The sequence below is a fragment of the Pogoniulus pusillus genome, chromosome 32 (genome assembly GCF_015220805.1).
Source record: "Pogoniulus pusillus isolate bPogPus1 chromosome 32, bPogPus1.pri, whole genome shotgun sequence".
Lineage (NCBI taxonomy): Eukaryota > Metazoa > Chordata > Aves > Piciformes > Lybiidae > Pogoniulus > Pogoniulus pusillus.
This window is the reverse complement of record NC_087295.1, coordinates 6,480,696-6,502,431: the sequence shown is the minus strand read 5'-3', so window position 1 is coordinate 6,502,431 and position 21,736 is coordinate 6,480,696. Positions and strand designations below refer to the sequence as shown.

Below are 21,736 nucleotides of genomic sequence, written 5' to 3'. Positions count from 1 at the left end.
TGTGAGGAGAGGCTGAGGGAGCTGGGGGTGTGCAGCCTGCAGCAGAGGAGGCTCAGGGCAAACCTCATTGCTGGCTACAACTACCTGAAGGGAGATTGTAGCCAGGTGGGGTTGGGCTCTTCTGCCAGGCAGCCAGCAACAGAACAAGGGAACAGAGTCTGAAGTTGTGCCAGGGGAAGTATAGGCTGGGTGTTAGGAGGAAGTTGTTGCCGGAGAGAGTGATTGGCATTGGAATGGGCTGCCCAGGGAGGTGGTGGAGTTGCTGTCCCTGGAGGTGCTCAAGAAAAGATTGGATGAGGCACTTAGTGCTGTGGTCTGGTTGACTGGATAGGGCTGGGTGCTAGGTTGGCCTGGATGATTGTGGAAGTCTCTTCCAACCTGATTGATTCTATGAAAATCAGCATTTACTGCTTCATTGTTATGCAAAATACTAGTTCAAACTACAGGCAGCCTGTTCCAGTGCTCCCTCACCCTTACAGTAAAGAAGTTTCTCCTTGTGTTGAGGTAGAACTTCCTGTGTTCTAGCTTATATCCATTATTCCTTGTCATAGAATTAAAAAACTATCTAAATACCTCCCTGATTTCAGCAAGCAGTGCCCATTTTTTTCACCCTTTTTATGACAGCTTATAGGAGAGATTGGCTTTCTAAAACTTTTCCTCACTCCATGGTCTTAAAATACAACCCCAGTTTGTTTAGCTGCAGTACCTCTAGGGTTTGTGGATTGGGCATTTTACTCAGTCACTCTGATGGGCAGCAGAGATGCATCCATTCATACCATTCACATCTATGCCTTCATAATAGGTTTTATGGACTAAGAGACCCTGATGATAATCTGCTCTAATAAATTGATACCTTTATTTTTCTTTTTTCTTTTTGAAAGCAGTTTTCCTGCTGACACACTGCATTTTAAGTAGAAAATAGTAGATCATGCTCCCTTCTTTCCACTCTCTCTGTTCCACCCCCCTCATTTACCATGCTTGCTTTGCTCTTTTTACTTAAACACAGGCTTTTTAATTTCCTTATGCCAAGACTTCTTCTGCTCTAAGTTATTTACCTGCCTTTGGGATATTAATTTCCTGATAGAGAGCATTTTGAGTCAGAGAAGCACTCATTCTGAAAGACAATCTCATTCAGTGGTTCTTGCAAGAAGTTTCTGGTAATTTTTTTTTTCAAAGCTAGTGCCATTTTTCTGTATTTAAAATAAAATTCAGCATTCTCTCTTGCCCTTGGGTAATGTTGAAAAGGCAAGGACAGTTTCTGAGATGATCACAAATAGAAATGATTCATTTTCTAAAAGCTTATTTTGTATCACTGCACTTCAGGAGTTTTGATTTTTTTATAGCATGGGGGTTTCTAGCTTGAGGAGATAACAGGAGATTAATCCTTTCCCTCCCTAATAGCTTGAAAGGTCTTAAACATTCCTTGCCTTCTGTTTGGCAGCAGAAACCCAGTGGAGACATGCCAAGGTGCTTGTGGTGCCCATCTCTTCAGCCACCTCTGTGGTTTGTGTTCTTTGTATCTACAGATCTTGCTGCGGGAAGGTTGCAAGAAGATCCTCGTTGCTGATTCTCTTTCTTTACTGAAGAAAATGCATCGAACTCAGATGAAGGGTGTTCTAGTAGATGGTGGGTACAGAGGAAAAATGGTGACTGCCAAGGTTTTCAGGTCTTTGACTTGCTTTATAGACCCAAGCCACAAGCTCAAGAGCATATATTAGAAGCTCAGGAAGCATATATTAGAAAGTGTCCAGTGGACAGCTATGAGGTTGAGGGACTTCAACGACTGTCTGGTGAGGAAAGGAAGACTGAGCTGCCTGGGGCTGTTCGGTCTGGAGAAGGCTGAGAGGATAGCTTGTTAATGTTTGCAAATATCTAAAGGGTGGTTGTCAAGACAAAGGCCTCAGTCTCTTTCAGTGGTGTCCTGTGGTGAGACAAGGGGCAGTGAATTCAAGCTAGAACACAGGAGGGTCCACCTCAACATGAGGAAGAACTTCTTTGCTATAAGAGTGATTGAGCAATGGAACAGGCTGCACAGAGAGGTTGTGGAGTCTCCTTCTCTAGAGACTTCCAAGACCCATCTGAATGTGTTCTGTATGACCTCCCCTAGGTGATCCTGCTTTGGGTAGGGGGTTGGACTTGATCTCTACAAGTCCCACCCAACCCCTAGCATTCTATGATTCTGTGACTGTCCACTTGAGAAGCAGTCTAAAAGCCTCAGTATTGTACCTTGTAGAGTGTAGCTGGATACGAGCAGCTAGCTTTGTGTCTGAAAAACTACAGGGTGGAGTATGCAGCTTTTTCTCCTCATCAGTCTCTGCATACCCAGTAAAGTAATGTATTGTGTGCTGAGATGTACCTGTAAAGGTCAAAAATGCCATTCAGTGCCAACACAGGCAGTCAGATGATAATGACTGTAACCCAAGCAAAAGCTTCCAGATAGTTGAAAATTGTGCAGGGTGCTGATGATGCAAGTGAGCAGTGCTGTAATTCACACCAGATGAGTGTTAAATGCAAGAGGCCAAAGCTGACAGAAAGACAAAGGAACAGAGCTTCTGCTGCAAAATGCTGCAAAGGTCTCAGCCACCCACCCTGTGCTCCTTTTTGTTCAGCTTGTCTTGTGCCTCTACAGTGCTGATCCTAAACAGCCTCATTCCTGTAATTCTGCCATTGTCAGCATCAGAAGACCTAAGTATTTTTCATGCTGTTAATAGAAAAGCTGCTTCAGTATTGCTCTTCAATTTTTAATGCACTCTGTTAGTCATCTTAAGAAGCACTCTAAGAGCAAGCTCTGTATCTATCAGAGCAGTGTGCTCATGCCTGCTTTGTGAAAGAGTAAACGTGGAGTTTGTTAACAAAACTGTTACAGGTTTGGTTTGATTTGTTTTTCCAGAGGAGAATATCTGTGAATCATGCCTGTCTCCAATACTTCCTCCAGGTAGGATGTTTGCTGGAAAAGAAAAATGGTCTATTTATTTTTGTAGAGCAACCACTGTTAGCTCTCATTCCTGGAAATATGTAGTACTCTCACTTGGTAATCAATGTGTAAATTCCTGTGCAAAGCTGTCTTATGAATTCAGATGAGCTTCTTGGCCTACTGTTGTGGTAAATTGTCTTCTGACTCCATCACTGGGGCACGTTACCTGACACCATCACCCTCCCTAGCTCTGTAAAGGAGCCAGAATAATTTGGAAGTAAGAGAGACATCACTTGATGTGTCTGTGCATAACAGAATGCAGGCATCTGCTGCTGTAGCCATCGAATCTTTTGTTTCATTGCCTTGTTGTAAGGAATTTCTTTTTCTCTTTGCCAGATGCATCCAAGTCCTTCAATGTGGTGGTGTTCCACTGCAGACACATGTTTCACAAGGAGTGCCTCCCCGTATCTAACACAGTAAGGAACTGGCTTAATTAATCTCTTTTGACACCTTTGCCAGAAATAGAAGGACAAACTATTTGCTGTTGTCAGCTGTGGTAGGTCTATCAGGAATTGTAATGTGATGTGAGGCCTTGAGCAGCCAAGCCTAGCTGAGAGGCATCCCTGCCCATGGCAGGGAGGTTGGAGTAGATGATCTCTAAGTCCTCTCGAACCTAATCCATTCTGTGACTCCAGTCATCATTTGTGATGGTAGCACATGTTAGTCTGACTAAGGAAAAGGGAGTTTAGGGCCACTGCAACTGGGGTTCATCTAATTTATTGCTGCTGTTTGAGAATTGCTTTATCACTTTCTGCAATCTGAATATGCAGTGCAGCTTTGAGACACTCAGGGAATATGCCCTGCTTGATTTTTCCATTAATTCTTTTCCCTTCCGGCTCTCACTTAAGTATGTGTAATTAAAAATAAGAGTAAATGTCTGTTCTCAAGTGAACCACATTAAGTGATTCTGGTCTGAAAAAAAAACCCACTCATTTCAGAGTGAATATTTAAGCACATTCTGAGCATGTGATTCTGACACTTTGCTCTAGAGAGGTGATTCCACTGCTTTGCACTGGTGAGACCTCACCTGGAGTACTGTGTCCAGCTCTGGTGTCCTCAGCGTAAGAAGGACATGAACCTGGTGATGCCAGGTCCAGAGGAGGGCCACAGAAATGGTCAGGGTGCTGGAACACCTCTCCTGTATACAGACAAACTGAGGGAGCTGGAGTTCTTCAGCATGGAGAAGAGAAGGCTCCAGGGGGACCTAATAGCAGCCTTCCAGTACATGAAGGCTGCAGAGAGACTCTTTACAAAGGCTTGCAGTGGTAGGATGAGGAGTGATGGTTTGAAATTAGAGAAGAGCAGATTCAGGGTGGATGTGGGAAAAGATTCGTTACCACAAAGGTGCTGGTTGGGGCCCCATCCCTGGAGATACTCAATGCAAGGCTCAACAGGGCTCTGGGCAGCCTGATCTGGTGGAGGATGTCCCTGCTTACTGCAGGGGGTTTGAACTAAATGACCTTTGGACATCCCTTCCAGCCCAAACCATTCAATGGTTCTGTGATCAATTCTGTGTCTTCTTTCATCAAGGGAGTAGTTTTTTCTTCTTTGTTTTTGGGATTTTTTGGTATGGTTTTGTTCATTTTTTCTTTGTTTGAATTTTTCGTTGTTGTTGTTTTAATGAAAACAAACCATTAAAGTAACTTAGTGATAAAATTAGTTTTGAATTTGGAAATGAAAGCATCAGAATGGTGACAATCACAAAGAAAATGTACCTTAAACTTTTCTCCATCTGCCTCTGAAAGTGAACATGTAGTTAAACATTTACTTGGGTGGATGACTTAGTCTGCTAGTCACCACACAAAGTGCTTGTAGCCATTAGGTAGAGCATGTATACTGAAATATGTTCTGAAATCTTCATCACTTGCATGAGAAAGCCCAACAACTGGTAAATATTCAGTATTTACCACAGATGTTTTTGAGGAGATATGGAAAAATATATCTAACATTCTTGATTTTCTGGGCCAGGTGACTTGTCAGATGGGATTTTCAAGTCGGACATGGACATAAGTTCATTTTAAGACCAGTGTCTTAATTATAAATTGTAAATAAAAGCTTTCTAGAGAGTTGAGAGAGTCCAGGGGGATGAGCTCTGCTCTCAAGGGGATGAGCAAAATAGAAGAAATAGGTTTAACTCATTCCATGGGTCTAAAATAATCCTATATAGTTTGAAGCACAGTTTGTTCTGGCCTCTCTTCTTGCTTCTGTTTTCCCCTGTCTCTCCCCTTGGCCTTGCTTGTCCTCCTCACCTTTGTTTGGGTTATTGGTAGGAACATTGACTGGGAGCAGAGAGAGATAGTTTTGTATTGGCTATTAGCCCCCAGGCTTTGTCCAGAGGAGTGTACAGGGGTGTAGCTGGGCTGTTGTCTAGTAGTATATGTATATATGTATTTGCATATATGTCTTTGTTACTTTTTAGCCAACTTTCATAAATGATCATTTCATTTTGCTTACAAATTCTGAGTGAGCTAAGTGTGGTAATCACTTTTTGGAGGCTAAATCCCAAATTCTACATGGTGTAAAACCACCACAAGATTACATGATGTGTATTCTGTATCACGTATGAGCACACAGGTATCTGCATATAGCTGAGCCAAATTTTCCACTGCTGGAGTATTTCTTGGCCTTGTTAAATCAGTCGTGACTGATGCTTGGTTAGTGGTGACATACTGAAAAGAAAGTAACACATATTTAAGGATCAGGCTGAGCTAACCACAGGAGTACCAAAGCATACATATTGGCTCTCATGTGGGCAGTAGGAAATCTGTGGGGCACTGTCCAAAGACAGATCTGCGCTAGGATGTCCAGTGGCCACTGGATGTCACCAAGTGACTTACTGGCTTCTTTGTCCGGATAATCAGTGATACCTTGGACTCTGTGTCTTTCATTTTTGTTAGGAGGAAATTTGACTTTCCTCTCCTGGAGGGATGGTGGTAATGCACTTGGAGTGGGGGTGAGCTGTACTGCCCTCTGACTCCAGAACAGCTTGCATTGTTACGTTTTTCTATCCATAAATATGTTGGTAGGGAACAGCCTGCCTATAAACAGTATCGCTGAGTAAGGCAGCAGCACTTTTCATGCACCCTCCCACATTCTAACGTGGCTACATTTCTCCAAGAGATTCCTCTTTTCTTGTTTATTTCTAGATATCTACTGTCCAGTTCTGCAACATATGCAGCGCCAAACACCGAGGGCCAGGAAGTGCAATGCTGGAGATGAAGAAATAGGTCCCCTCGTTCTCCATGCCAGTATGTGACGCCACATCTGTTGGACCATGCAAAGCCACTTAGTTTCTGTTAGTCAACCTTTCTGTATGTAACTCTGATAGTGATTTAAACCTGGTTTTGGTAGTTGTGCAGCTTGTGGAATGCTTTGGGGAAGGAGAAGATGTTACAATCCTTCCCTGCTAAGGTCTTTGTTACCCGGTTCGTGTGTCACCGTTCCCTTGCTGAGCTCCCTACTTCACTCTGGGAAAGAGAAGAAATAAAATGGGAAGAATGAGATTTCTGCTTGCTGTGAGTGAATGCATTTATTGGTTGGAGCCACATGAGGGTAATGGTTAGATACTGTAAAGAAAGATGAATTGCTCTGAATTCAGCTCACCAAACTCATTAAGTTCTGATTTAGTCTATTAGTGAACTGGTTAACTTGAGACCTGCAGGAGTCTGATTGCTTCCAGTGGAACTGCTTTGGGACTTGAGGCTGGCTGTGTGCTGACTCATGGATTGCATTAACCAACTCCTCAACTGTTAATTTCCCACATTGGCAATTTCCCTTGGTCATATTGTTACATAGGCATAGTCTGTTATAAACTAGTTGCTTTCTCACTTGATTTTCACAACACAGTGGTTTAAGGTGAGCTTTTCTCATGTTAAACTCATCCAGAAACTCTGATTTTGAGTCTGTTATAAACTGGTTGCTTTTTCACTTGATTTTCACAACACAGTGGTTTAAGGTGAGCTTTTCTCATGTTAAACTCATCCAGAAACTCTGATTTTGAAATCTTAGCAGTAGGTCATTACACTGATTTTGTAAGTATGGTTGTAGTGCATGATTTCATTTAAGTACAGGAGGAAAAAAAAACACATAGGACTGTTCAAGGATTAGAGCTCTAGGAGTTTCTTCTGGCCTTCAGCTATTTAATAGTTGAGTTAAATAAGTTTTATTTGGATTTGGGAAAAAAAGACATTTAATTTCAACAATTTTCTGGTTTGTTGATTCAGAGAATTCTGCTCTTTCAGAGTGACTTCACAGTGATGTGAGCTCTTTACAATGTTCCCTGATTGAATGAAATATAAGCATCTTTTTTCCCTAAGAAAAGTAATTCTTCACAACTCCCAGGCTATTTTTACTCCTTTTAGTACCTGGAGTTTGAAAGTAAAAGTACATTGTGAGTTCTAAACAGGTAGTTACTGTTGTTTCAGAACTTAGGATACTATAGTGGTACTACAGTGTGTCTGTGAACAGGAAAATGCAACACCTCTGAGTTCTGCTCTCCCTTATTATCTCTCCACTTCCCCACTGTTCTTACCATAACCCAACCAAGGCGAGGAGAAAGCAAGCAAAGTGCAGAAAGAGAAAAGGGGGAAAGAATAAAGAACAAGCTGTACTTCAGGTTATATATAAATTTGCAGGACAAATGAGATAGGCTAAAGATATTTTGTAATGTCCTGTTGAACCCCTTTGGGATGTGCAACTCCCTGGACTCTCCAATTCTCTGCAAAGCTTTTATTTACAGCAATAGATTAGTCCCTGTAAGAAGGGCCACAAGCTGCCAGCTTGCAAGAGGAGAAAAAGTCAGATTATTCATAAGCAGTTTGGCTGCAAAGTATTCTGTAGCTGAGAGTTACGTGGTAATTTAAAGCAGGTACATTCTTTATTTCAGCTTGGCCTTCCAATCCCTCAAGAGCTTGGGCATTCAGTGGCTCAGGTTTGTAGCCTGCTGTCACCAGCAATCATGCTGCATTACACCTTGCCCTATTCTTTACATTATGCAAGCAATTTTAAAGCACTGTATGAAAATCTAATCAAAATCTTCTCTAAGTCCAAAGCTTCTTTCATTCAGGCTTCAGAGACTACCTTTTTTTATGTTCCTGAATTCTAGATTTGCTCATTAAGATTCAGCAGGAATTGTGCAGTTCTGACTTTGAGTCGCTTTTCTTCCTAGGAAACCTTCGCATCGTAGAAAATGTCTGAAGTTAGAGTTTGAAATATTCAGCTACCCAAGAGCTTTTGTTTTGGAGAACAGTTCTGCCCAAGAACTAGCCTTAAAGTTACATAACCCTTCAGAACAGGACAGAATATCACTTACTCAGTTTCACCAGAGATGTTGGTCCATTTATCGAAGTGCTTGCGCTTCTAACAAGGTAAATTTAACGAGGGAAGTACTGGTTTGGGTTTTTTTTCCACTGAAGCATACAGTGCTGTGTCATTTCTTCAGCAGCAACCAATAAGTCTTGACTGGAAGGATATGTGATACATCCAGTTAGAACCAGCAACGTCCAGTTTTGGGCTCCTCAGTTCAAAAGGAACTGAGAAATACTGGAGGGCAACAGAGGGCCATGAGGATGGTTAAGGGACTGGAGCATCTCTCTTACAGGGAGAGGCTGAGAGACCTGGGGTGCTTCAGCCTGAAAAAGAGAAGTCTGAGAGAGCATCATAAGAATGCATATAAATATCTATAGAATGGAGGTCATGAGGATGGGGTTGGGCACATTTCAGTGGTGGCCAGTGACAGGACAAGGGGCGACAGGTATATAAACTAGAGCACAGGTGGTTTTATTTGAACTCAGGGAGAAACTTGTTTATGTTGAGCATACTGGAGACCCTGGACTGGGCTGGCCAGAGAGGCTGTGAAGTTTCCTTCTCTGGAGGCTTTCAAAACCCACCTGTACACATTCCTGTGCAGCCTGATCTAGGCAAATCTGCTTTAGCAGGAGGATTGGACTGCTTGATCTCCAGACATCTCTTCCACGCCCTGCCACTCTCTGATTCTATTGGTCTGCCACATGAAAGAGACAAAAGCATTTTGGTTATAATGAGTGTCTGGATGATTTTTTTCATCTGTCTTTATTACTTTGAGACCCACAGTGCTATGTGATAGGCTTGGTGGCAGTGTTGGACTGTACTGAAGACGCTGGTAGGCCCGAAAGAGTGAGGAGCTCCTGGTGATCATGAGACTGTTTAGTCCTGCTGAGAGATCAGTTAAAAGTGACAGCATCAGGATAAAAGCTGACTTCTGCAAAAAGAGGAGTTAATCTGTTGCTAGCAGACCTGCCAGGAGTAAAGCTGTAGCCAGTGGTGAGTAAGAGGAGCTTGTCACTCCTGCAATAAATTCATTTTATTTATTGGTTGATTTTTTTTTTTATGGCTGATGGGCAGTGTCTGGAAAGGACTGTGACAGGCTCTGCAGATCTTGTGGAGCTCATTGGAGTTGAGAGGTTCATGACTAGTGTTTGCCATCTCCTACTACAGCTGAACATCATGTGTTTTATGGGCTAGTAGCTGTGTCTCAGTGGGTTTGAGGCAGCTCCTCTACCAGCTACTTACTGAATCGGCTGTGTTTGGTGCTTGGGCAGGAGTATGCTGCTGCCCAGCATGGCGTGAATCAGTGGGTCAGGTAATATTTCCAGGAGTCATTCTATACACAAGATAGGTCCTTCAGCTGTAACTACATCTCATGGCCATTTACCTGTGGGAAACCTTGAAGACAATGGGGGGTGTTTGTTGGAACAAGAAGAGACTGTTCAGCGTCTGACACTGACGTCTTACAGAGCCAAAATGAAAACGAAGTGAATTGTTTCCCACATCATTTTTCTATTGGAACTGACTGTATTCATGGATGGTTGCTGCCAAGCACTTGACTGCAGATGTGTCAAGGGCTACAGTAATGCAAAGAATAAGAAGTACTCACAGTTGTCTGCTATATTTTGCAATGCCTTTTTTTTTTGCTGGGAGACTCTGCAGCAACATCCTTTTCAAAGTTTTGGCTAATAGTTGGACAGAGGCTGAGAGAGGTTATTCAGTCTGAAGAGGGGGAGGCTCCAAGGAGACCTTACTGTGGTCTTCCAGCATCTTCAGGAGGCCTGCAGAGATGACTCTGTGTTTTCCAAGGTGGCTGAGACACACAACACTTGAATATTAAATCACAGCATTTCAGAAGTCCAATGTAAGCTTTTGCTTTGAGAGGTTATTTGCAATTCCAGTTCCTTTGAATCACAGTCAGGAACTCTACTCACCAGGCAGAAAACCACTGTGGTAGTGTACACAGGCTGCAGGCTGGTGGGACAGGATCCTGCCTCTGTCATTTGAGGGCAGTTCAAAAAAATGCTTGCAGGAAAATTCTTACCTGATGGTGAAGAAAGACAGTGATCTGAATGAGGAGCACTGCCCAAGAAGTCTGTTTTCCCTCACTTCTCTTCTACATTTCTGACTTCATGCAGCATAACTTTTGCCCATGTTTACGAATGCTAGAAACAACATCAGGGTCTCTTCCTCTCTAGAAGGGCCTGTCTTTGCCAGATACTATCTCTAGTTCAACTGCTGTACTCTCAAAGCTATTTAAACAAGGCTCATAAGAAATGAAGTACACCACACTTAGAGAATGACTCTAATTATATACTTTTGGGACTGTCTTCTTACTCTGCTATGCCATGAAAGATTAATTTTCTCTTGGCATTAGAGAAATCTCTAGGTGACATTTTTTCTGTTCTTCAAGACAATGTTTGCTTTCTTTTACTATAATCAAATATTAAATTATGCAGAAAACAGGACATCTGAAGTGTCTGAGGCATCAAATGCACAAGAGGATAGGCTGTGGGAGAAGTTCTGAGAGAAGTCAATGAGTCATAGTGGGAGCAACCTAAATTTAGTCTCAAAAGGCTTCAGTAAATGGCAATCATCGTAAGCTTCTGCAGAAGAGAAGGTCTTAGAGGCTCTGAGGTGCTTATGCTGTGAAATTCCTCCAGGAGTCTGCAGTCTGAACATACAAGGCTGCCAGGAGCTGCTGCTCATGCGTTGTGCTTAGGACCAGTTGTGGTGCTGCAATAGCAGGAGTCAAAAACCTGCACCCCTTCAGCCTAGAGGAACTGGCGAAGGTGGAGGTGTAGTAGAGTAATTAAGGGCTGGAAAGTGACAAGAGCTGCAGAGGGCAGCTGACCTGTTGGTGAGAGATGGGGGAGGAAGTTGCCATTGCTTTTAGTCTGATCCCAATAGGATTTAAGTCAATTAGGTTGACAAGGTAATGGTGTCTTGGTGTCTGATGGCAATAAAATCCTGTCTAGCAAGATGTCAGCTGGGGGACACATTCTAAATAGTGCTCCAATAGAATGCAAATATGTCTGTCTCTGGTGGCAGTGAGGGGGGACAAGAGCCATAACAAACAGTTGTGGATTTGTTCAGAGTCAGATTAAGGGATGGTTTCTTTTCCTAAATGAGCAATCATGGTTATCCAGAGGAAACCAAAAAGCTTTTGGAGTCTCACTTACTGCGGGAAACAACAAAAGCCATTTAAATTAGCAATAAGTACTTGCTAACCTGTTATGAAAGGAAGCAGAAGGGGATTTTAATCAGTGTACCTTGCACTGCTCCTGTGAAATAGGAGTGTGTTGATAGTCGTAGATGGTTCTAAATGCTTCTTCCCCTGTGCTGCATTGCAGTGTTATACTGGAAAGGCTGATGCTGCTGGACCTGATGGAAATCTAGTGCTGCACAATGAGATTAGATAAAGTAACAAAATGACCAGGATGTCTTAAACAGATTTTTCTAGATATTGAATCCTTCCTCTCTCCCTTTGTGCCTCATGCCAATGTATGCCTCATGACCACAACCAGCCTCTGACCTGAATTGGCGACAGCCATGGGTACTGAATTCATTCACTATTCAGTCAGTTACTCTTACAGTTCATGCAGTGGCAGGTGATGATTTTGTTGGGGATCCCAGCAAATGAAACTTAAATCTGATTTCTGATTCCTGGTGTGACATGCTTATGATTTGATTCTGGTCTACTGCAGATTTCTGTGTATCCTTTTTTGGTGGGGAAAACAAACAGCAAGGAACCCTTCCTGTTTCCCTTTCTGTCTGTTATGATGCTGCCTGTGTTGTCTTAGAGCATTCATAGTAACTGCTTCCAGCACATGATCATGTACAAGAAATAACCAAAATGGGTTAGCAATATAGAACACTCCTGTCTATTAAAATCCTCATGGTAACACTTGTGAAATAGTCCCAGTAGCTGAAGCACCAAAAGTAAAAGCTGGAGTCCCAAAATACACTTGAGAAAATAGCATGGTGAAAAGGAATTTAAGATTATAAGGAAGTGAGTTCTATCTAAGCTGGTATGGAATTAAGTTTCTGGTACTGAAGCAAGTTGGAGATGTTTTAAACCAAAGCCTAACAAGCAATTTTGTCAGTCTTCATCCAGAAGACTCCAGCACAGAAGCTGCATCATCTTTGTAAAGCAAAATGAAAGATTTTAATGTATTTTGGGTAGGAGGAAGTGGTGGGAAAAGAAACCACAGAAGCTGTAATGGAGTGTTCAGAAAATTCAGAGCAAGATGGAAGAACTCTTTGAAAGGGTTTTCTGGAGATGACTTAGTCTGGGCTTGAGGATTTGCTGAGAAGGTGTCACCAAAAAACCATGGCACCAACATTCCAATTGTGTAGAAGTATCTGAGAAAAACTTGTGAGCAGAAATAAGAATCCAAGGAGGTAAGTAAATGAATGCTGTTAGAGAATCAGTAGTGACCTGGAGTACTATGCCTGCCTATAAAGCATGGTAATAGTAGAGACAGAGCCACTGACATGGTGTCACAGAGCATGAGGAGTTGAGGACAGAAAGTCAGTACCACTGGTGGCCTGCAGCTGTGTCAGTGTTAAGTCACCAGGAGGCATCATGAGAAAACTACGCTTCGAGTTGAACAACATACTACCCTACCAGGTGTTTCAGCCAAGAGCTCAAAGGGAGAAGCAGTCCTTGGGAAACTGCACAGAACCTCAATGCTACAACTGAAAGGCGCTCAGTAAGAGCCTCCTTGACACGGAATCCAATGCCCATGTAAGGTGTAAAAGCAGGAAAACAATTGGTCACAGTAAACCTTAACTGTGCAGGAAAACAACAGCACAAAGAATTGCACTGAAGTAACAAAACTGGCAAAGGGTTTGCAAGCAGTGTGGAAATTGCTACATTCACAGTATCACAGTATCATCAGGGTTGGAAGAGACCTCACAGATCATCAAGTCCAACCCTTTACCACAGAGCTCAAGGCCAGACCATGGCACCAAGTGCCACGTCCAACCTTGCCTTGAAGTGCCCCAGGGACGGCAACTCCACCACCTCCCCGGGCAGCCCATTCCAGTGTCCAATGACTCTCTCACTGAAGAACTTTCTCCTCACCTCAAGCCTAAATTTCCCCTGGCGCAGCCTGAGGCTGTGTCCTCTCGTTCTGGCCCTGGGGTTAAAGGCATCTCCCCTTTCCAAAGCAAGCCTTGACAGCCAACAAAGACATAAGCAGATCTTAGGAAAATGCACATCATGTTTAAAGAAGGAAAAGAGAGAAGAACATCACATCAAGGTAATCTCAAGTCACGATGAAGTAGGTCACGGGACTCAGTGAGAAGCACTTGCACCAAAACTGGCAAGGCTGGCAACAAAAACTCCATCAGCAAACTCTATGTAAGGCCACATGCAGAAAAAGATGAAAAAAAAACAGAGGGACAAAGAGGGACCCCAGCAGGAAGAGCCAAATAATTCTTTGTAAGTAAATACTGAGTAAATATCTCCTATGACAATGGTGAGGGAAAGCTCAGTGTAGAGCCTATTTCAGCACAGAAACTTCTGAAATTAGACTGTAGAAAACACAGGAGGTGAGGTAAGCAATAGTATAAAACCAGATGCATCAGCTGGTGTTCCCATAAAACTCAGGTGGATCTCAAAATAGGACATTGCTGTATGATTAAGTGTGATGTGTAAATTGTCTTCAAAGTCAGTCCCACTACCAGAAGAATGGAAAGTTGTGAATGTGACACTAATGTTTTCTGCAAGGCTCCCTGGCAAATCCATATAAATGCAAACCAGTAACTCTCACTTCTTTACTGGATAAAGCAATAGAAGTGCTGGAAAGAAAGAGAGAGGAGGAGAGAGAGAGAAACAAATATATCTGTTTTATACTGGGGGAAAGTGAGCATGGGTTATGGAGACTGAAGTTACATTTCCATTTACCTGCTTTTCTAGAAGGACTTGATGAACTTTGTTAATAACTGATTCCTTTGAAAAAACCCAAAAGCTCATATTAAAATCCTTCAACTGGATTAAAAAAAAAACACAAACAACACACCCACCTCCCAGAGGAAAAAAACCACCCAACCAAAGAAACAAACTTGGTGGTGGCAGGAGGAAAACTGTCTGTGCCTGTCTCTGATAGGTTCTGCACAAGTGCACTGTAACAGGCTTCTCTTCCCCATCCCTGGTGCCAATTGCTGCCTCATCCACTGCTGGGGCAGCTCACTTGAGGGATGTATGCTAGCCTTTGCCATGCACAAGGTCCTCTGACCCAGGCCATTTGGCAGGAGCTGTGGTGGGATGACTAACTCTCCCTGATGAACCAGCTGCTAAAAGCAATTCAGCATTCCCTCTCTAAGCATGAAGGAAAAATCCCTCCCTTCATTTCCTCAATACAGAAAATTTGGGTCCATTTTTCTCTGAAGCCACACTTTGTCCCAGTGCTTGTATTTTTTTCTGTCCTTCCACTGCATCTCACTTTGGCAGGCTGCAGCTTGGGTTTTGGCGCAGGAAGCAGAAGTGATGTACTAAAAGGTAGCATTGCAGTCTTTCTGAGGTGGCCATCATTGCTCTGCTGTCGTTAATCTCTCTTGAAAGGGTCATTGGCATGAAATCAAGGAGAATCAGTGGTTTCACTCAACCAGAATTGCCACTGGGAATGCCAGACTGCAACACTTTCAGGCCGCTGGGTGGCGCAACCGAAGCCCATGCCCAAGGTAGTGGCACGCCTGAGAGGGCAACAGTTCAATTCCTGCTTCACTGCAAATGGCCAATACATCTGACTGAAAGACAGATGGTTGGGTTTCAGAAGGACAGCGAAGGAGAAAAGCCATAGCTGGTACTATTCCGAGAGCCTTGGGCAGCACAGGACTTGTATAAATGTGTAAAGGTCTGGGTGGCGGTGTGAGTGAGAAGGCTTGCTGTTCGGGCTAGTGTCCTGGTGCTGCCAGGGCAGAGTCCCAGGCTAGCCATGGTTTGCAGGCTGTTAGCAGTTTGCAGTCAGCCAGGGCAGCTGACCTGAGCTGGTTGCAGCTGTGTCCCAGACCATAAATATCAGCTCAGTATAAAGGGGAAAGTTTGCTGAAGAGAGGTAAGCCTCTTGCTTAGTGTCCTGCTCTGGTTCTGCTCCTCTGAGGACTGACTTCTCTTTTACTGTGACCACTGGACCCTTGCTGGGCTAAGTATAACTTTTCATATTTGCCTAGGTATTAGTTTGGCTATTTCATTAAATTAATTTCCATTTCAATCCCTGGCTCTTCCCTCCCTTTCCTGATTCTCCTTCCCTGGTGGGGAGTGATCATTGGGTGTTAGAGCAGCTCCTGCAGTCTAGACACAGATACAATCTGGAGGTAGGCAATTAAGATAAACAAACACATGGTGCAAAACAGTGCATAGCTTTCTTTTATGCCTTCTTCAAGTGGCTTCTGCCTCAAAATGGCTGTAGCTGTGTGCAACTATTCTCATTTATGTGGTGTGAATCTTTTCATTGTGTGATGGAACTGTAAAAGCAAACCCAGAAAACAACCAACTGAAAGAAAACAGAAGACAGGAATACAGGCAAAAATACCTTAACCAATGGCTTCCTGTGATGAAAAGCTGCCCAGGGCGTTGGGGAGTCTCTCTCTCTGGACCTCAAGACCTGCCTGGATGTGTTCCTGTGTGATCTGCTCTAGGTGATCTTGCTCTGGCAGAGGGGGTTGGACTGGATGAGTTTTCGAGGTCCCTTCCAGCCCCTAACATTCTGTGAAAGCAAAACCTTTGTCTTGCACTCTGACCTTGGTGCAACCATAATAGAGTGAGGTGGCAGAAATTCATATTCTGGAATGGTTTCTTGGCACTGAAAACCAGAGAAAAATGATCTCTGATTAGGTTGGTATCAGTGAGCAGTGTAGTGAGAGTGGAGCAAAGTAACTGGTGCTGAGGATGCAGTGCCTCTGTTGCAGGTTCTTTACCTGCCTGGCTTTAGGACCAGCCTGGTTTGGTCTTGGGGGCTGTGACTTGCCGTATCAATTCTGGGAGCACACTTTTTGGTTTAGTTGCATCCAAAAAGGGTCTGTTGTGACTCTCCTGGGGTGTGAATCGAAGCACAGTGAGCAGAAATGGTTTAAAGATGGCCTGAACCACAGGGCAGACAGAGGTGGATGACAGCCTATGGCTGTGATCTCCCCTCATGAGAAAAGGGTAACAAAAGTCAAGCAGAATTGCACAGAAGCTTTGCTTGGTAGACTTCTAATGGGATTTATGAACAGAAAGAGAAGGGCATATTTATGCTATGTGTGATAGCATAGTTGGTTTTTACAGATGTACACAGTTTTATGGCTGCAATTCTTTGTTATTCTGCCTTCCATTTGGATCCACCCTGTAACACAAAAGTTGTCAGAGAAGAGCCTCAGCACAGGAACAGTTAAAATCACTGCAGCAATTTTAATGATATTCAAGCACCCATCTTTCTTTTCAATACATTTATGCCTAATTTAACTATGCAAAGCAACTGGTGAAAAAAAAAGGCACTATCTGATTCAATATATATTCTACTTGGTTGTTCTCAGTTATGTATTTTAAGAAGCAAACCAGCTATAGAGTCTCCTCTTAATGTTGTGCTAATCTGCTTAGACGATTGCTTCTTTGTGTCTGCAAAAGCCTCAAGCTCAAGGATTCTGCCAGCTATAGAAGTAGCTCTGCTTTGCAAGCTGAATCAGTATCACTTGAATATTTTAGACAGCACCTTGGAGGAAAAAAATACAACAAAATGAAACAATGAAGCAGCCAACCAGGACTAAAAATATTTTCCTTGGACATCTTTCATATCATATGTTTTTATTTCCATATATATCCATTTTTCATTTAATCATTTCAGTTCACTCCACCTGGAGTACTGGGTGCAGTTCTGGAGCCCCCCACACAAGAAGGACATGGAGCTGTTAGAGCAAGTCCAGAGGAGGACCATGAAGATGCTCAGAGGGCTGCAGCAGCTCTGCTGAGGACTGGCTACAAGCATTGGGGCTCTTCAACTTGGAGAAGAGAAGGCTTCAAGGAGACCTTATAGTGGCCTTCCAGTATCTGAAGGAGACCTACAGGAAGGCTGGGGAGGGACTATTGCCAAGGTCTTTTAATGACAAGACAAGGAGTAATGGGTTTAAACTGGCAGAGGAGAGATTTAAAGTAGATATTAGGAAGAAGTTCTATACAGTAAGGGAGGTGAAACACTGTAATGGGTTATTAGGTAGTGATAGGACTAGGGAGAATGGAGCACAAGTAGAAGTGGGCAGATTCAGATTGGATCTTAGGAAGAAGTTCTTCACCGTGAGGGTGGTGACACACTGGAGCAGGATGCCCAGGAAGGTGGTAGAACCACCATCCTTGGAAGTTTTTAAGGCCAGGCTGGATGGGGCTCTGAGCAACCTGATCTATTGTAAGGTGGCAGGGGGATTGGAATTGGAAGATCTTTAATGTCTCTTCCAACCCTGACAATTCTGTGGTTTGTCTTAGGAGGAGAGCACATCCACCCACTGGTCTAAAGGGAGCCTAATTTCTATTCAGAGACGTAACCTGTAGAGGGCTGCAGGGAGAACAGGTGAAACCCACCTTCAATAATTACTGTAAAGGCTTTCAAAGGAATTTGGTTTCCTCAACAGTCTTAAACACCAGCCTCATGCTTTAGTTTTGTTCCCTTTAGGATGTGATACAATTAAAGGGATTAGGCTCAGGACTTTTCTACTTCAAAAGGAGCATGTTCTGACTTTCAACTCATGCTACTGATCACTAAGAAAGGTGCATGCTTGAAATTCATATTAAAAACAAATTAAAAGTGACAGCTTTTTCAGTGACACTGAAAATTCAGAGCAAAACTGCTCCATGTCTTTGCATAGAGAACTGCATGTTAAGGTTGGGCAGTACCAAAGCCCATGTTATAATTAACGTTGCTTTGTGTGGCACAGAGACAAAACACAGGGACAGATGCCTCCTCTGCTGCAGAGTGTGAAATCCTAAGCCAGACCTTATTCAAGTAAAAAAGGTTTTATTGACTTCGATAGTAACTGGGGCAGGCTTCAAAGCCCCAGAACTTGAAAGGAGCTTTGTAATTCTCTGCCACTGTAATTAAAACACCATGGAAAGCATAAACAGTTACACTAGGCCTTCACCAAGGACCTTTTCTGGATCACATCAGATTACAAGGAAGACCAGCATAAACTGGGCATCAATCTGTGTGACCCAGGCAATAGGTTAGACACTGTTACACTTACTCATGTGGTCTTTTAGCTCTTGCTTCCTGTGACAGACTGAAAGCTTTTGTGCAAGTTATTTTCTTCTGGTTTTGCTTTCTTCTGAATCTGTTTTCATAGTGTACTTAAATGTGTTCTGTCTTAGTTATAAAGATGTGGATCAATATGGAAAGCACATTCTGTTCATCTGCATCAGGATAGGCCTCTGTGGGAGCATGGACACCTTCTCCTTCCCTTGTGTTGGGAGCAGTTTATTCCAAATCCTTTACTTAAGGAAGTTTTTCAGAGTAATGAATGTGTCAAAAGATGATGCCAGCAGAGGGGGTCTTGTCAATTCCTGCTGTCCATCTTACTGCCCCTCTGACATCTGCAGGTTAATTCTGGAGCCCAGGAATTGGCAGCACTGCTCTTTTAGATCAAGATTTTGAGTGGCATCTCAGAGCATGTGGAAATGTGTCATGTAAACTCTGTGTGTGAAGCAATATTTTGGTGAGTCATGTAACACAAACCATGACTTAAAATACATTTTCACATCTACACTACACCAATCTGTCTCAGTTTGCTTCTGCTCCTCTTCATCACATCCCATTGCTCCTTGCTCATCCCTGCATCTCCATATGTCACTGTAACTTTTCGTCTTCTACCTCGGTTATTAGGCCCAGATGCAAATAAAACAGCTCAGCAGCTCAGCTCTGCAAAGCCTCCACTGCTTTGCAAAGTTGGGTCTAGAAAGGGCTGCCACAGTTTCCAAGGTTTCCTGAGCTCTGGGGAGTGGGAGAAGGAGAAAAAACTCACCAACCGTGCAACCCAGCCTCCCTCAGTCACCTTGCAGAGGCAAGTGTTATGGTGAGCAGATGGGGACTAACAGCAGTGCTTACCCAATGTACCCCCCAGACACAGGGCTTGCAGGCACAAAGCAGATCACCACTGTCTAAAGGCTAAGGCTGGGCAGTTGCCGAGCTAACATGCCACCACTCCAGCAAGCTGCTGGGTGAGTCTTGGCAGGCCAAAGGCTGACCTCCACTCCTCCTTACAATAGGGCTGAACCTTTATGTTGCTCTTCTGCCTCCTTGCTTTCCCCTTGTATTTTGATACGTTCTCAGGCCAGTTTTTCCCATGACAATTCCTCAGTTTGCTGCCTGTGCCTGTTGTTTGACTTTCCACACTTGGCACAGCATCTCCTACTGCAGGAGCCTGAGCCTGGGCTGTGAAGCTGGGCTCTATGGAGACTGCTGCAGCCTGGAGATGAGGGCTGTGAACAGGTGTCCCAGAGTGACTCTGGCTGCAGGCACAGCTCTGCCAGGTGCTGTGGGCTGCTGAAGGCAGGGATGGTTTCCTCAGGTGGTGTAGGTGTAGCCAGGTGTGGTTGAGAACCCAGGACTTGGCACCTGAGCCTTGAATCATGAGTTTTCTCCTCTGAGTGGGAAGGGGAGGAGGTGAGATTGTTACCCCTCACCTTGTCTACTAACAGTCTAGCATTTGGACGCTGCATCTGCAGTGTTTCTCAGCAGTCCCTCTGAGCTTCTTGTTAAGGTGCATGTCGACTGGTGTGCATCAGCTCTGGCCTAAGGAAACTAGTGACACCTGCTCTTATGCTACTAGCACTCTGAAATGTACTGAATGCTCATTTGCTGTTCCATTAACCTTGATCAGAAATTCTTCCCTTCATGGTGAAGGGGACATGACTGGATCTTTTGCTCCAAAGGAAAAGCAGGAATGTAGCTGAAAACAATGGGTTTGAAAATGCTACACTGAGATTTACATCAGAGCACAGTGAAAAAAAATCACTGTCAGGTTCTGCTCAAGCATTTTCTGCAAATCTTTGCTCCTGTCCACTGAAAGTCTTTATTCTAGTACAGCACCAAGGGGCCTGAATGTCCAGTCTGCTCTTTGACCCCGTTCCTCATTTTCCTTAGCATGACAGATTTTATTTTGTCTCTGTTTAACAGGTATCCAGGGAATACAAAGTCCATGACCATGAAGAAAGAAGTCCATGACCTCTCTCTACAGAGCAATGCATCCATTATTTATTGCATGAGATGTATTCATCTGAAGTCATTTGCAGGTCTTTCTAATTTAATTGATATGTAATAGTCATTAATTCAATGGTGATTAAGCTTTACTGAAGGTTTTTCTTCTAAGAGAAGTGTTTTCAAGACACATTCTTAGAAGATATCATGGTCAGAGAGGTGGTAGAGTCTCCAGAGATGGAGACTTTCAGTCTAGATGTGCTCCTATGCGATCTGCTTTAGGTGATCCTGCTCTGGCACAGGCATTGGACTCCCTCTTTAGAGGTCTCTTCCACTCCCCTGTGATTCCTGTGTAACGAGCTCTCTTACCTTGCTCCGTGCTGTTCCTGAGATACAACAGGGAGCTGAGCACCAATGTGTGGACATTTCTCAATACTATTTGGAAGGAGAAGGAAAGGGGAAGAAGGTGTTAGCATTTACTTTGGATAATGGATAATAGTGCTGGCACCAGTGCTGTTTAACACCTTCGTCAGTGATATGGACAGAGGAATCGAGTGCACCCTCAGCAAGTTTGCAAATGACACCAAGCTGTGTGGCACAGTCAACTTGCTAGAGGGCAGGGATCCATCCAGAGGGACCTGGACAGGCTGGAGAGGTGTGCCCAGGCCAACCTCATGAAATTCAACAAGGCTAAGTGTAAGGTCCTGCACCTGGGTTGGCACAATCCCAAGCACAAATCCAAGCACAGGCAAATGGCTGAGAGCAGCCCTGAGGAAAAGGACCTGAGGGTGTTGGTTGATGAAAAGCTCAACACAAAGCAGCAGTGTGAGTGCAGCCCAGACAGCAACAGTGTGCTGGGCTGCAGCAAAAGCAGCATGGCCATCAGGGCAAGGGAGGGGATTCTCTCCCTTTGCTCTTGTCATAGCCCACCTGGAGTACTGTGTGCAGTTCTGGAGCCCCCAGCACAACACATCCAAGTGTTGGAGCAAGTCCAGAGAAGGGCCACAAAGACAATCAGAGGGCTGAAGCACCTTTGCTGTGAGGACAGGCTAAAAGAGCTGGGGCTTTTCAGCCTGGTGAAGAGAAGGCTTCGAGGAGATCTTAAAGTGGCCTTCCAGTATCTGAAGAGGGCCTACAGGAGGGCTGGGGAGGGACAAGGTCTTGTAATGACAGGATGAGGAGTAATGGGTTTAAACTGGCAGAGGGGAGATTTAAACTAGATGCTAGTGATGAAACACTGGCACAGGTTGCCTAGGGAGGTTGTGGATGCTCCCTCCCTGGAGGTGTTCAA

The 21,736-nt window shown here is 43.8% G+C and overlaps 1 protein-coding gene across 5 annotated transcripts in view; it reads left to right on the top strand.

Annotated features, from left to right (window-relative positions):
• The window catches only part of VPS41 (VPS41 subunit of HOPS complex), a 107,603-nt gene extending 101,126 nt beyond the window's left edge, over positions 1-6,477 (top strand). For 4 of the 5 annotated variants that reach the window (XM_064169591.1, XM_064169590.1, XM_064169589.1 and 1 more), the window contains 4 exons: positions 1,527-1,626; positions 2,891-2,935; positions 3,311-3,390; positions 6,121-6,477. In XM_064169591.1, coding sequence (XP_064025661.1) covers positions 1,527-1,626; positions 2,891-2,935; positions 3,311-3,390; positions 6,121-6,201 — 306 coding nt within the window. In that variant the 3' untranslated portion in view covers positions 6,202-6,477. The remainder of the gene's footprint in view (positions 1-1,526; positions 1,627-2,890; positions 2,936-3,310; positions 3,391-6,120) is intronic. The other variant, XM_064169592.1, reaches the window with a different exon arrangement.
• Positions 6,478-21,736: the final 15,259 nt, after the last annotated feature.